The 16,305-nt window shown below is 33.3% G+C and overlaps 2 protein-coding genes across 2 annotated transcripts; both read left to right on the forward strand.

Moving 5' to 3' along the window:
- Window positions 1-2,553: 2,553 nt before the first annotated feature.
- On the forward strand, window positions 2,554-3,806 carry LOC114180881 (putative F-box/FBD/LRR-repeat protein At1g78760). The gene is made up of 2 exons (XM_028067173.1): window positions 2,554-3,510; window positions 3,639-3,806. The coding sequence occupies exons 1-2, from the start codon at window positions 2,554-2,556 to the stop codon at window positions 3,804-3,806; spliced, it is 1,125 nt and encodes a 374-aa protein (XP_027922974.1).
- Window positions 3,807-5,237: 1,431 nt separating this feature from the next.
- Window positions 5,238-8,967, forward strand: LOC114181089 (mediator of RNA polymerase II transcription subunit 11). Its single transcript, XM_028067430.2, has 4 exons — window positions 5,238-5,431; window positions 6,670-6,760; window positions 6,858-6,974; window positions 8,489-8,967. The coding sequence occupies exons 2-4, from the start codon at window positions 6,707-6,709 to the stop codon at window positions 8,663-8,665; spliced, it is 348 nt and encodes a 115-aa protein (XP_027923231.1). The 5' UTR covers window positions 5,238-5,431; window positions 6,670-6,706; the 3' UTR covers window positions 8,666-8,967.
- Window positions 8,968-16,305: the final 7,338 nt, after the last annotated feature.

Here is a 16,305-nt window from a genome sequence, read left to right on the forward strand (position 1 = left end):
TAACCATGTGGAACGACCGACACAATCATTTGATTGAAGTATCAATTTCATATAAAACGACCATTTGAGGGCCACCATACCATATATGCAATGATATATTAACCATAGCATCCGTTACATATCACTTTCAGAAGAAGATTCATCTGATGACGACGATGTAAGTTTTCTTTCTAATACATTTCTTAATTCACCTATATTTGTCTAAGATTCCTTTTTCTATATAATATGATACATCACAGCCTATCCAAAACCAATCTCACGGTCATATTCACCATGTTAGCTCTTCTTATCATCATCAATTTCATCATCACTCATTTGGTCAATCTAGTTATCAACAACTATCGATGCAAACCACATATATGTATCATCTTCAACAAATGTCTTCTTATTCTTCAGTGCACCAAGTTCTTGACACATACACCATGTTTCCTTCTCAACCAGATATTTTTTTTGGTCCATTTAACATGTTTGCAACTTCAACACCAACACATTCATCTACATACCAACCCATATCACTCATGCAATATTATCGACCATGATGTCATCTCAGGAACATGATAATGTTGAACAAAATGACGATCAATAGAAAACTAACGATGACCCTATTCCACCCCTCAATTAAGATTAAGAAGATAAAGAAGAACGTCTCCTTACGGAACAACGTCTCATAAATAAATCTTTTAGTACAATTATATTATTACTCAAACTTTTTGTATGTATTAATTTCTAATCTAATCCTCCTCTTTATAGATATAACATATTGAATCTCATATTACTTCTTCTACGATATATCTCTGACTATTATACATGTCACTTCATTAACTTTTCATTCATTTAGAGTGCATAATAATTTATTTTATTCTATTAATACAACTATATCTTTACACAAAAACTACTTACCATTAAAAATTTTAAGTCTTAAAAATATAAATTTATATATAACACGTAACCTTCCCGCAACTTCAAAACAATATATATATAAAAAAAAAAAGTCATCTGACATACGACTTTAGTTTCCCTTCGTAGCACCACAATCACAACTTCCTTATTTCATGAAATGTTGTCTTTGCCTATGTCCAAGTCGTATGATTCACGTACGACTCCTCTTTTCCAATATAAAAATCAAATTTACAAGTCGTATAAGAGACATGCGACTTCACCTTTTCATAATAAATTAAAATTAACCACATCATTAAGTGCTAATTATCTTATTAAATATCAAAATTGTCTTCATGGTGTACGACTTAGTGGAATCACATTCATGATGTAAGATTCAAAGTTGTATTTGTGACGACTTCTTGAAATAAAGTCGTGTGAGACTGGTATATTTTTCCTATATTATAATATTTTTAAAAATTGCCAATTTCAATAATATTATATGCGAATTGGTAAAAAAAAAAACCTAGGTTTTTTCATATCTTCTTAGTATACGTGAAAAAAATAAGAATATTATCCAAACATAAGATGTGTTTATAAATTATAATTGTTAACACGTGGTACAACATGATGCGTGTAATCTGATTTTTTTTCTTATCAAACATAGTGCAAACATATATCTCATAGACGAAACTCATTTCGTCTCTCATAATCTATTGTATAATATAATAAACTCTGAATCAAAAACATATAGGATCTAATGGAACAGTTTCTTTTATATATTTATATGATATTAATATATTTCTCTCGTTTTATTGTACTCAATTACATTATCTTATATATTCATACATTTATATGTCAATAAATTTGACAGTGGTATATCTTCTTCATTAAATTTTATTATTAAATATTTTTCCCTGCTTTTTATGTATTTATTTATTTACGGAAAGACCTTACTGTTTATATCTTTCTGTATTAATAACATACACGCATATAAAGTAACTCGGCACTTATTAACATTTGCATAGATTTATTAACACTGGCACTGAATAGATATTAACATTTGCATCATTTATTGTTGTTGAACATAATTAAGATATAATGTTCATTGTATAATAATTTAAAAAATTAATAAATGTATGAAATTATATAAGTAAAGTTCTATCAAATATATGTTAAGTAATTAAATTAAAAATTATTTTTCCCATATACTATTACTGTATAGTATCAAACAAAATATTGTTCAAACGCGGATCAATTAACATTTGCATACACTGTAATCCAATCACAAATCTTCCTATATAGTAATAAATATATTAAAAATCATACCAACAATTACTGATGCCAATGTTTTTACACTCATAATATACATTGCCATTAATCTTAAAAATAAGTAGTAGATTACCATAAATAATATAGGCATAAAATTTAATAACACAGTGACACATTAAGTAAAATATAAATTAGTGAAAATTAACAAATTCTCCTTCCTAATATGATGAAGATTTTAATCCAGCACGATGGTTCAAACTTTTGTACTGTCATATGCAACATTCTACAAACTGCTACAACTGTTGCTTATAAAAGACAAGTCATGTCTTGTTCTTCACAAACTCATTTTATCCTTTGGCTATCACTTTCTGCTACCACAGTGTACAACTGAAAAAGTAGAAAGTGATGGCTCCAAAACGGAAACAATCTGAGGGAGAGTTGGTGATGAAAAGAAAGAGACAGAAGAGAAGATGTAGAAAAGATGAGAAAGACAGAATCAGTGAGTTACCTGATTGTGTTTTGCTGCACATAATGAGTTTTCTGAGCACAAAAAGTGCTATTCAAACCTGTGTTCTGTCTAAAAGATGGAAGAATCTCTGCAAATGTCTCACTAGTCTCACATTCTGTGCTAGATACACCGGGGACATTTGTTTCAGAAAATTTGTGTCTTGGGTTTTGTCTAGCAGAGATCATTCTCATTCCCTGCTAAATCTTGTAGTCATAAGTCCAAACGAGTCTGAAGTTCTAGACTTGATCATGAAATATGCTATTGTTCATGATGTTCAGCATTTGACAATGCGTATAGATTTAACTTGCAAACCTGCATTTCGTTCCCTCCCTTTCATCTTTTGTTGCAAGTCTTTGACATCCCTCAAGATTTGCAATGTTTATGATCCAAATGTGGTGGTGATTCCAAACTCTGTGAACTTGCCCTTTCTCAAAAGCCTGCATCTTGAACGTGTTAAATTTACTGCAACAACTGCTGATGCTGAGTGTGTTGAGCCTTTTTCACACTGTCGTGTGTTAGAAAGCTTGTACCTTCGAAACTGCTCCATGCAAAATGATTCACAAGCTCTCTGCATATCTAATTCCACCCTTTTCAGCATCAAGATATACAGTTACAATATATTTGCTGAAAGAAAAGCTTACAACATTGCACTTTGTACTCCTAATCTTCGTTCTTTCACTATCAAGGGTGTTAATAGCCACCAACTCTCTTCTGTGTGCAATCTACCTCTTCTTGGAGCTGTGAGTATTGGCTTGTTTATGGTGAAAAGTTCAATCATCATAAAACTTATGCAAGCACTGGCCAATGCAAGGATATTGACTCTGGGATCATTTACCCTTCAAGCAATACTTGATGTAAGTTCTTTTAGCATTCATTTTGTTTTGCTCCTTATATTTTTTATGCTCAAAACATGTCTGCATTTATATGAGGAAAAAAAGAAATTGCAGCACTCAGTCTTGCATTATTTGCTCTTACTGTGCAGGATCTTTCTGATGGTTCAACAAGATTTCAACCACCATGCTTTGTTAGATTGGAATCATTGAGAGTGAAAAGCAAATTGATAGACCTGTTTGATGGACAAATAAGCAAAGTTGTGAAGTACTTGCTTCAAAACTCTCCAAGGACTAGAGTTGAAGTCACAAGGAATTAGAATGATCCTTGACTCTTTTGTTAGAGATTTTTACATATGATCCAGCTTTTACTTGTTTTATGTCTTCCTTTCTCCCAGTCCCAGATGCTCTCTTATAGCTATAGGTTGGAATAATGTAAGCTACTTGTTCATCAGACTTGTTGCATATTTATTTGTTTATTTGGTTTAGCCTATGAAACATTTGAAGACCATTTTAGTCCTTTGTTGTTGGGGAAAGATGTTATGCAAAATGTTCTGTTTACAACATAATAGAAGCTTTAAAAGGTAAATATTTTTGAAAATTCTAAATATAATCGAGTAATATAAGACGACTTCATACTATATAATTGAATATAAGATTTATATAAAATATTATCATGACATCAGTTAAACCTGTCTAATATTGCGTAAGATATGTCAATGCCTCCACTGTGAGAATCGAAGTATTTATTAAAAGCTAAGAATAATTTATTGTAGAATAAAAAATTCATCTTTACATACTAATTTTTTTAAAAATGAGTTAGATCTAAATCCATTTATTTTTTATGAGAAAAGATGTTTCAAAGATCTGCTTTGATTTTCATTCACCACTTGACACCATATAATTTTAACTTTTCAATTATATATATCTTTTCACATGTCATCGTGGTGTAGTTTTTTTTTTTATCAGATATATCTACTCTAATATAGCATGTTACAAGAACGTTATCTTACATAATTTTTCAGGCTTTTGTAGTCAACATATAGCTGCAATTTAACACAAATGAGATTCATTCTTCCCCCATGAACTTCTTGTAGCAGGACCATCCCATAGCTATAAATATCAAAACTTTGCTGAGGGCTCCTCCAAAAACATTGCAAAATAGAAAAATAAAAGCAATTCAAAAAATAATTTAAGTGTGTATATGGATATTACCTTTTTTAATCAAGTGTGATATGTCTCTCTTACACATATCAAATCATAATATAATTTTATAATATATATATATATATATATATATATATATATATATATATATATATATATAAAATTCACATGAGGAAAATTAAAAGAAAAGAAAATTTTAAGAACATACTTACTTAAAAATGATTTATAATTAATTTACTCTAAACTTTAAAAATAGGGCAAGCTAATGTAAATGATTAATATTGACATCATAATTCAACATAATTTAATTATAAGACTCAAATTATAAACAAAAATAAATACTTTTTATTTTTATTTTTCTCCAAAATCCTATTTGTACTATATTATTTTAATGTATGAAGAAAACAAATATAGAAAAAATAAGAACAAAATCAATAAATGATTCACATTTAAGATAAACCACTTGATTTAAATTAATGCAAATTTTTTTTAAAATAGAATAATTTCAAGGACCAATTAGATGGAATTGAACTTGAAGGTATTTATTTATAAAAACAACGAAATTTAAAAGAATTAAAATTAAAGTTTATTGTATTGCTTGCAAAAAACATGCTTAGCAAGAAACTCTCCCAACTCCGCTCTTTCTTCCTTTCCTTCCTCTGCAGGCATCGAACAACTTCTCCTCATCTCCGAGAAAACCCTACTTTAACCAGAGCACCGTTGATTTCAGCATAATTGTCTTCACCGCTGCAGGCTGCACAAGTCTCAATCTTATACTGTCAGTGATCAATTTGATTTCCTTTCTTCCTTCTTCCTTTGCTTGTATGTTTTTTATGTTTCTTCTTTTTAATGTACATAACAAGGGGAGTTCTGGATTGGTTCTGGTTTAGTGATTTACTGTGAAAATTGGTTACGGGTTGGAAAATCGGATTCCAATTGGTTTGTAACGAGTTTCGGAGTGTTCTTTGTGAGAAACACTTTGGTGACACAACCCTAAATGTGAGTTGTTAGACACATCCTACCAGAAACTGTAAATTCGTTAGTAATCTTTTAGAATAACGTACTAGAGTCATGTTGAGTGCGACCCATTTGTTCTCCTCATAGCCCCAACCATTGAAATGGACAACTACTAGTGCCTAGAATCTGCTTGATGAAATACTTGAGAGAAATTTATGGTACTGGGTTGAACAATTTCGAAATTTTTGAAGTCAATGAAGAGTATTATTTACTCTTCTTCTTAGAATGAAAGAGTTGGATTTCATGAAAAATGGAGTCATTAGAATTTTGCTATGAAACCCATACATGCAACTATTCAACTATCGTTAATATCCACAAAGCAGGAGATGAATAAATGACTCATGGAAGCCTCTAGTCCAAGAACATTTCAAGTTTAGCGACTACGATGGCCAGATTTTGGCCTCTTCTACGTGCCTACATCTCATCTCATCTACTGTCAACTGTCATGAAAAGCAGTTGCAGAAGCTCTTAGCTTTAGATGGGCCATCCAAACAGCGAAGGATTATTGTTCCCTAAGTGATTTCTGGAATTGACTGTAAGGTTCTCCAAGATACTTGGCATTCAAGGGTTAATCCAAATAGAACATATATACATGGTGTAGTAAATGAGTGTAAAGTCCATGCTCATGATTTGTTGGAAGTAGATTTGCTTACTACAAGATGAGAAGGAAATAAACTAGCTGATAGAGACAGAGACACGATGCACTAGCCGCGACCTGTTAGCTTCATGAGAGAGATAAACAAGATGTCCCAGTCAGAGAAAATGTGAAAGAAGAAAGCATTTTTTTTCTTTTTCATTTTACTATTTCTCTATTAGTATTTTATAATATTCTGGACGGGCCATTTTGACCATTCTATTGACTAATAAATCCTTACAATCTGATTCATCCCAATACTTCTTATAGTTGTCATTTCATGTGATTATAAAATTGTTAATTGTGCATTTGATGCTTTTGAAGTCTTATGGATCATTTTGTCGTCCACATAATTTATTGTATAGATCTGAATTAGAGAAGCAACACTAGGAGTCCGCATCCATGGATTCACAGGGCCAGACAACTTCTTTGCAGAGACTTCAGAATGTAGAGAAGGTAATTTTTGAAAACGTTTATGAAAGGGTCCTGAATGTAACAGAACATTGTAGTTTGTTTTAATTGATTTTTCCCCCCTTTCTGCTGGTCATTGTAGAGAATCGTGAAGGTTTTGGAGCTTGCCGGAGGAGTAATGGATGAGCTTGCAAGCCCTGTGGGTCCTAGGAAAGATGTGGTCCAAAACCACTGCCTTGAGTTCATGCAATTAATCAAGGTCCTTGTCTCACAGAAATCAATTAACTTTTTGGTGTATACATGTATATTAACCATGTGTTTGGATCTATGTTCATGGACGCTTCATCTGCTACGCAGAGGCTACTATTTGTAGCTTCTGCATTTTCCTTTATGATTTTTGGATATATATAATCTTCGTCACTTACTAAAGGGGTTGGCCTTGTGGGTTCAAGTCCCAAAATGAGCACACTACCAAAATGGCACCAGTCTAATTAATGATGAAATTAGTGAAAAATTAATAAAAAGATATTTTTTTGTTAATAATATCTCCATTAGTCCTGTATTATGGATGAACTCTACTAGGAGAGAAAAATGAATACAAGTTGTTTTGTTACTCTCTACATTTCTAGAACATGAGATAGAACATACCCCAAATCTTCCTCTCCCTATATCTTAATATCCTATATTTGCCAAACTTGTTAGAAACATAAGATTCTTACTAAAATAACTCTGACTATACTCTCTTAATTAACAAAACCCCAGTCTCATAACACCTCCGATATTACTTGCAGCCAGGATTTCTGTGAACTAGAATTTGAACTTTGTGGTATTGTTATACATCAGTGTTTTAAATAATGACATTCTAAACATGTGTCAACGACATTATGATAGGAGCATTGTGTATTATGGGATGCTTAAGTTTCACATAGAGTAATCTGAGATGCTCGGTGGAGTATTTGAATATTTGGTTCTCGCCCATAATAGCTAGTTTTTAAGGATGTGTTTCCAAGTGCTTCGCTGCTTATGACATTATAATTTCAAAAAGTAGCTTTTGCTTTTAAAACGATATAGAACTAGTGATTACCTAATAACCTTGTATTTAAACTTAAAGCTCTTATTTTAACTTCAACTTAAAGTAGTCTTCAAGTTCCAAAAATAGTGAGGCTAAAATCTACCAGTGTTCTTGTTATTACAACCTATTACACGTTCCTTGTAAGTTTGGTCTTTGTGTTTTAGCAAAATCATAGTTTGATATATTCAAAATATTCTTATTCATATTTAAAATTAAGGCTGAATTGTTCAAGACAAATTACATGAACTAGTCAGGTTACTCAAACAATACTAAAAGATATGACAAACAAACTAAACTTAAAACTCAATGTACCTAAATTGTAGATATCAAATGAATTCCTATTTTTGCTGAGATATATGTACTTTAAATCTCAACTACTGAGTGCATAAGTCCATATATATTGGTAATTGGAACTTCTAAATGAAATTTCTTTTATAATATAAACTTTGTCAGAAATAGTTTTGTTTGCTTTGTATAGTGTTTGTTAAATTACTTGTGTGTGAAATCTGTATATATTAAATTTTTTCTTCACATTCAGCAAATTTGCCTATCCTTAATTAAATAATGAAAATGCAGTGGATTTTTCAAAGTAAGCAAAGCAGTGAACTTATGATCAACAGACTGTGTTTTGTTCGAGCTCATCATCATGAATTTTATGCTCAAACTTGTGCCTTAACTACTTTTTATTTCAAATGTTTCAGGACATTCAGGTGGCATTGCGTGATGAAATAAAAAGTGCTTGTGAATATCGTCCATTTGAGAAATGTGACTATGGTCCAAGAATAGCCAATGAGATTTGTCACAAAAAGGTGGAATTTATTATGTCACAATTGGATGCAATGAAACAAACTATAGATGAGTATCATGCGGCAGTTTGAATATGTAGTCTAGTTCCCTGTAGAAGCCTGGGTTACCTTCCAGTAATGAACTTATTTGGAAGTGCTTGTTACTAGTTAGTGTGTAGTTTTGGGTGAGGTAATAATTATCTTACGAGAGGAAGGAAATAATTGTATTTATTTAGACCTGTTATATAGAAGAATATCATATTCGATGTGGGATTATCATGCTCCTCCTATCTTAATAGGGCCAACACAATATTTTCCTTTATTTTGTGGACTATTTGGACAACAATTAGAGTGTACCTGTGCACTTAACATTTAACAATGGTTATGAAGTTTTAGATTCTTGACCCAGACAACAAAAGAATGATCTTTCAAGGCTGGTGTATGACCTTAATTATTATAGGGATATGATTTTTGTCCACATTTTCGCAACCGATTGCTTGAGATTTTTCCTTTCTGGGAGGACTTTATTAAAGTGGTTAGAGATATTATCAGGATCTCTGCAACTTTTTATTATTACATCATCACCAGATCCCAATCATCTATTGTACATTTCTTGCTACTTGAACATCATCTTCTGTGACCTCATTAATTTCGTGCAGGAAGAAAATGATTATTACATTGGAAACATGTTGAAAAGTCAATAGAATTTTTCAATTCTAGATGTCTCAATATATTTTTTTTTTTCTTTTTTCTACATTTCAATGTAAAGTACTCAGGAAATTTGGCTTTCAGATGAATAATGTCTTTATGTTGTACATACATTTTTTTTTCTTAATTCTTTATATATATTTGGTTCATTGTCTAGTTCACACAACCATGCTGGATTTAGATTTTCTAGTTTCAATTTTTATGTTAAATTTTATTTATCAGTATGCTGTTTTACTATTGGCCGCATCAATAAGATCATTAAAATTTATATAATTACTAGGAAATCATTCAAACTGAGTTGAAGCAAAAAAGAAATTATTTTACTTTTGAGTTTGGTAATTTGTTATGTTCAGAATCAATTGAACTGATTTGTAAACATTTCTATTGAATACAAATATGATACTATAGATATGAGTAGAGATAAAAGTAAGAGACAATAACCATAGAATTAGATACAAGCATTATCTTAATTCAATAATAAAAGCGTGTCAAGGAAATCCTTTTTTAGATTTATTTTAATATTTTTAGTTTAAATGAAAATATATTTTTTAATATGTTACATTTAAATGCCACGCTTATTATAAATCTATTATAAATCTAAATCTAAAAGATGTGTACAAGCTGTTTTAACAAAAAATTTAGTTCAATTGTTTATATAAAATAGTAATGTTACTTGAAAAAAGGCATAAAATAAGGTGACCCAATTTATTTATAGAACTTTACGTGATTGTAGATGAGTTCTCACGCACAATATGTAATTCACATCTTTAAACTTTTGAATGTCCTCTTTGTTCCAAAATCTTAATTAAATTTTTAGATTTTAAGTCATCTTCACAAAATAAATGTCACAACAGACCCACAAAATAAATGTAACAACTCCAGGGTCATGGCTTGGAAATAAAACCCCTCACAACCTTGAGTTTGCTTGATGTTTGGTTTGTCTCTTGAAGGGTGTTGAGGTGGAATGACAGGAACATGAGATGATTGCGGAGTAGACTGTGTTCCTTCTGTTGATGGTACTGATTGTGTGTATTTAACTATGTTGATTCAGTTTGTTGTGGTGGAAATAATGTAGATTTTGTTTGTTGAGGTGGAGATAATGTAGATTCTGTTTGTTGTGGTGGATATGATGTTGATTCAGTCTGTTTTGCTTGACTTTTTTGCAGGCAAGAACTTTTGTTGTGTCCAACTTCTTGTAGACAACATATATTTTTTTGAACCCCTCCTTTCTTAATTTAATATCATCATTCCTTATCTCCCACGCCCTCAGTCTTCTCTTTTTTCTTAGGCCTTCCTAGCGTTACTCTTTTCTTTGAGGCAATACATCTCGATATGAAGTAATTTTTCACACTTGTTGACCATTTATTAGGTAGGTTTCTTCATATGTTGACTTCCTAAATCAATAGGAAATGAAGTCTTCTCCATTTAAATTTAGAAATCTCAATGTACCAAGGGCATGACAGCAAGGAACTCTACTTATACTCCACTTTCTGTATGTGCAATCCATTGTGTCATTGTTGACAACAAACTACTCCTCAATTTGAGATGCATGTCTCACTTCAAATAATTTGTCTACTAGCCACCTATCATGTATACATAAACCTAGAATATAACAATGTGAATTTCTAAATTAGAGGCCTAATTGAGACTAATTGTACACATCCACCACCTCTATTTTACCTTTACCATCATCCTCTAACTGACCACCTCCTCCACCTATTTTTCACCCTCACCATTACCCTCTACTTGACTCCCTTCTTCTAACTGCTTCTCACCTTTACCACCACACTGAAACTCAACACCCTCTTATATATCTTCTAACCTAGGTTCACCATCACTCTCCAACTAACACTCCTCTAACAGCTTCTCACCTTCACAACCATGCTAAAACTCAACACCCTTTTTATATCTTTTAACCCAAGTTGACCATCAACCTTCAACTGAACCCCCTCAATCATGTCTGTTATCTCAGGTTTAGACATTTTATGTACCACATACAGATGCACTACACCGTTTAGCCTAACTATGTTAACCATATGCATAACACCCTTGTCATCATCAATCAAAAGTTTCAACCTATCTTCTAGTACAAACCCACCTCCTAAAGAGTACCATAGCTCCTTCACTTGAATATGTCCCTTGTCTTTCAATCCACCTACAATCCCAAAATAACTCCATGTGTTCGGGTCACAGAACACTGTGTTGTTTCTCCATCAAATTGTAGTTTCCCATTATCATCACTTACAAAGCTTCCATTATGGTGGACCACCACTTCAAAATGCTTGTCAGACATCCTATCCTCTATTACGGTCCCTACAACTGAAACACCCAAATGGGAGACCAAAAATTTCAAAACAAAACAAGGGACCACAACTTTACCTCATTCAACAGGACAAAACAAAACTCACAACTTTAACTCATTCATACCCAACGACATAACATTTCCATCCAAAAACAAAAATGCACAACCCAACCACGACAACAAATATCAAATGAAGTAAAATAACATGTATATTAAAATAAAACTGTCGTTAACGATTTAGACAACATTAACGATTTATGTAACATCCCTAGGGAATATTACTAAAAAAATAAATATTAAAATGAATAATTTCATTAAATAGCCATCTCGATAAAAATCCCAACGCGGGAAAATTTTTTTTTTCATTAAGTTAGCGCGCCAAAACTCATAACCAATTCATAAAATGTTACAAGTTCCCAAAAATGGCATTTAAAACAGAAATTACAATTTAGTAAAATCCTAACACTACTCCCATGCTAGCCCTCACTCCGCCATCTGAGCATCCTCAGCATCACCTATATCAACATCTGCTCCCGTGTAACGAATTACACGATCATCGCCACACACAAACAAAAAGGGTGAGCTGAGAAAATAAAATAATAAGCATGTAATCACAGGATAGATCATTTACCCATCTTAATCATTATCTATAAATCTTGGCCAAGACCCTAACCCCAAGACTTAACAGTCTTCAAATCATACTTTTTGTTAGCCTTGGACTCGGGAATCTGATGCTCACACGAACCTGCCCGCTCGTGGTCCTGCTTCTACGAACCTCCCCGCTCGTAGTCCTGCTCTACGGACCTACCCGCCCGTAGTCCAACACATGTGATCCACCAGCCCCCGTACCTCCCCGCACGTGGCATCTCTCAACGTGAGCACGGAACATACGAACCTCCCCGCTCGTATCCCCACGTGAGAGTAACTTGATATGAACCTCCCCGCTCATATCATCACATGTTACACCATCCATGAACCTACCCGCTCATGGCACAGCATCTCCCGATCCAAGCAAAACATCATTGTCAATTAAAACAACACACACAACTCGTGACCTGGTGCACGGCCGCCTGGCGCACCAGCCAACACCGCCTGGCGAAACAGGCCCAGACCGCCTGGCGGTACCTGCCCACCGCCAGGCGCCAGCGCTCTTCCAGACCCCACTGTTTTCTCGTCACCGCCTGGCGGAGCACACCGTGCCGCCAGGCGCCTCTCAGTGCAGACCCTCCCACGCTAGGGCTATCGCCTGGCGGCTATCAGTAGACCGCCAGGCGCCATACCAGAACAACATTTTTCTGGTTTATGACACTCCAGTTAATCCAGTTTACTATTTTAAATCCCTTCCATAGATCGCATAAGAACCCCAATCTCAACCCTCACATAAGCAAGCCTACAATTATCATATGTAAACAAATACATGTACCTATAACTCCCATTCCAAACTCCCTATCATACCTACAATGCACCACTCTCTTCCAACATTACAATATAAGCTCTCTTGTCTCCTGATAGAAATCCCTTAGAATATTTCCCATACCACATTCTCTAGTCAAATTGATTTACCACAGTACCACACTCCCTGCTCAGTTAATTCATAATTCCTTCTACACAATTCATAGATATTACCTCAAATCTTGATTCATTTATCTCTTATTCCAGTTGCGACCCCAACAAGTGTGTTTATTCGATTCTGAGTCTGGTCACTAAAATTCTTATTCTTACTATTCCCACTACACTCCTTCCAATCTTACAGATCATGCTCATGCCTTCACACTTAATCCCATTTCCTTAATCCTATACTACTGGCTATTTATCTCTTACAACTTCATCAATAATTGTTTAAAACATGACTCACCCCAGTTCTACTCACTTCCCCCCCCCCCTCTTCTCTCTTTTAAGCACGCAACAGACGTACCTGCACCCATCGTCGCCTGGCGGCATGCAGCGCGCCGCCAGGCGGTACACCAGTGTTCTGCAGAATCACCAAAATCCTCCATTCATATCACGCACTCAGTCCGTTTTTCCCATTTCCATCCCGACCAATTTCAATCACCATGAGACAACCATACCTGTATTACATACTAACTTTCTACTCTCAATTTGTTTCATAAAAGCGACCCTATTTTCACCCTCCTGTGCAACCCTAAATCATTTCACACATGATCATCCCTCGACCCTTACCATCCCGCAATTTGATAATCCAATTTGATCCAAAAAGATGTCCAATAGGACCCATTCACACCAATCACAGAAAACACATACGTACTTACACTAATAGCAACAAACATCAACAAGGACCGCGAACGGAGTCGCGCCGCCTGGCAGGAATTCATCGCCGCCAGGCGATTCAAACCAAAACAAGAACAAAACTCATCACTGATGTGCCGCCTGGCGGTAGGGATTGACCCGCCAGGCGGTTTCTGGGAAAAACCCAGAAACTTCGATAAAACAGTGCGCAACTGACAGATTACATGCAATTTCGATCATGAGGCACAATGTAATTGATATAATTAAAAGAAAACACACAGAGCAACTCCCCTTACCTGAATTCCTTGCTAAATTCGAGTAGATGTGCTTATCCTCTCACCAAACCTCCCTAGCCCTTGCTTTCCACTTCAACCTTTGCGTTTTTCAGCCCCAATACCTTACTTTATCAGTCCCAATTCTCAGAAAAAGCTCTGCTTATGTGTACCACGAACCCTAAATGCTATTTCCTCTCTTTTAACCCTTGCTCCCACTATCTCTCTCCCTTAATTGCTCATTTAGTGGTTTATACGAATTTTTAATTAAAAATGATACAAAGATTACCCAGTTTGCTTAATTAACCCTCTGTTTTCCAGCCCTTAAGTTGCCCCCCTCTTGGCTGCTAGGTTTCTAACCCTTCCACATTCATGCACAAGAAAATTTGGCAAAAAGAAAAGTAAGTTAGTTCTCAACAAGGTTTGAACCCGCACTCATGCACATACCAAACCAAGGCCAAACCACTCAACCAACACATGTTTCATGCTAAATCCTACAATTTTAAGAGTTTAATCCATACGAGTTCAATATATAATCACACAAAAACACATAATTTAAATAACATCCAAGTGGCACACATAAAACTCGAACCCAAGTCCTCATACACAATAAAGTACTCTCAACCACTTGAGCTAATACTTTTCCACGTCATAACTCCTCGCATTTATTGCTTTAAATATTCTCATTATCCGTCCTAACTAAACAATAAATTAAATAACTATTTAATTTTCCCGGATCTTACAATTTACACCTATTTGATATACATTAAAAAAAAATATGAGACGATTTAAAATTTAATAACTGGAATTATGAAAAAAAAAACATCCGAGAATAAAAACCTAATTCATCCATGAATGTTAGATATGAAGTTAGTATGTGAATATGAGGAGTTTATTTATAATGGATCCATATTATCATTTCTTTCGATATTAATTCAGAATGTTAATCGGTTTAATGACTCAACATGCAATTTTGAGGCATAATCCTTATTCTCGTTCATCCATGATTAACTATATTAATTTATTTTTTTCACAATGAGAGGTTATGGGAGATTTGGGACGTGTGTGAGTTGAAGAAAATTTGTAAAGAATTTGATTTTTAATGTAATTTGGGGAAAAATTATTTTTCATTTTTGTTTTGAACGTAATTTGTTTAATTTTTACTATCCATGGATTCATTTGTTTTACTCATTAAATTTATTTTCCCATAATCTCTTATGTCCATATTTGTTATTTTTTGTTTACATTAATAATAACTTCAGGTGGTGATTCATAAAGATTTACATATAAATTTCATTCGGCCTATTGAAAATTCAGTTTTTTTCTTATAGTGCAGCAAAAACTAAAATTAATGTCAACTTATTAAATAACACCTAAAATAAAATAAAAAACATAAATTTAATAATCAATGTGTCTAAGTTTTAAGAATGGTTTATTTTGTATTTCTGAAGTATGTCTTGATTTATCTCTTACTTTTCTTTATAATAAACTTTCCACACACTGTAATTATATCTTAAAATAACAAATGATAATAAATATTGCATAAACCCAATAGTAGAATGGTGAAATAGTGTGATTGTGACTTTGGAATTGGTGTATAAGCAAACATATTTGGGATTTTGGGGGGCAAATGAGTATTTAACTAAATTTAGTGACAATTTGTTTAAGTACTGTTGATTAAAGTACAAATGGAAGAAAGTGAGAAGGAAACTTTGCACACTTTTCAAGTTTCAAAAGCAAAGAGAAAAAGTAGAGATAAGAGTGAGACAAAATATCTTAAGTGGTGTAAGGAAAGAGCAGACACATAAAATGTCAGAAACACCCCTTCATAGTTTTATAAAATAAAGTGCAACACTTAAAATATATTAAAAATTACTAGGAGACACAAAATGTCCGAAACAACCCTTCATAATTCTATAAAATTAAAATATGTTATGATTCCCACTGTGAAATAAATTATATTTAATAAAAAAAATTGCATAAATGTTTTGAAAAAATTTGAAAAAAGTGACTTTTTCCAAATTTTCTGAAAATTTGTAAAAATACATATAGAAAAAAAATTCCAAACAATATTTTAATATTTTATGGGTGTGCAACACAGACAAATATGCTAACATAAATCAAGACACATTGGGAACGATCTCTTGTCTTGGGTAGACTCAAACTGAGAGAAAAAATTAATCATTCAACTAACTATAAATTTT

Source organism: Vigna unguiculata, chromosome 4 (assembly GCF_037176805.1).
Source record: "Vigna unguiculata cultivar grain cowpea cultivar isolate G323 ecotype 2 chromosome 4, ASM3717680v1, whole genome shotgun sequence".
NCBI classification, from domain to species: domain Eukaryota; kingdom Viridiplantae; phylum Streptophyta; class Magnoliopsida; order Fabales; family Fabaceae; genus Vigna; species Vigna unguiculata.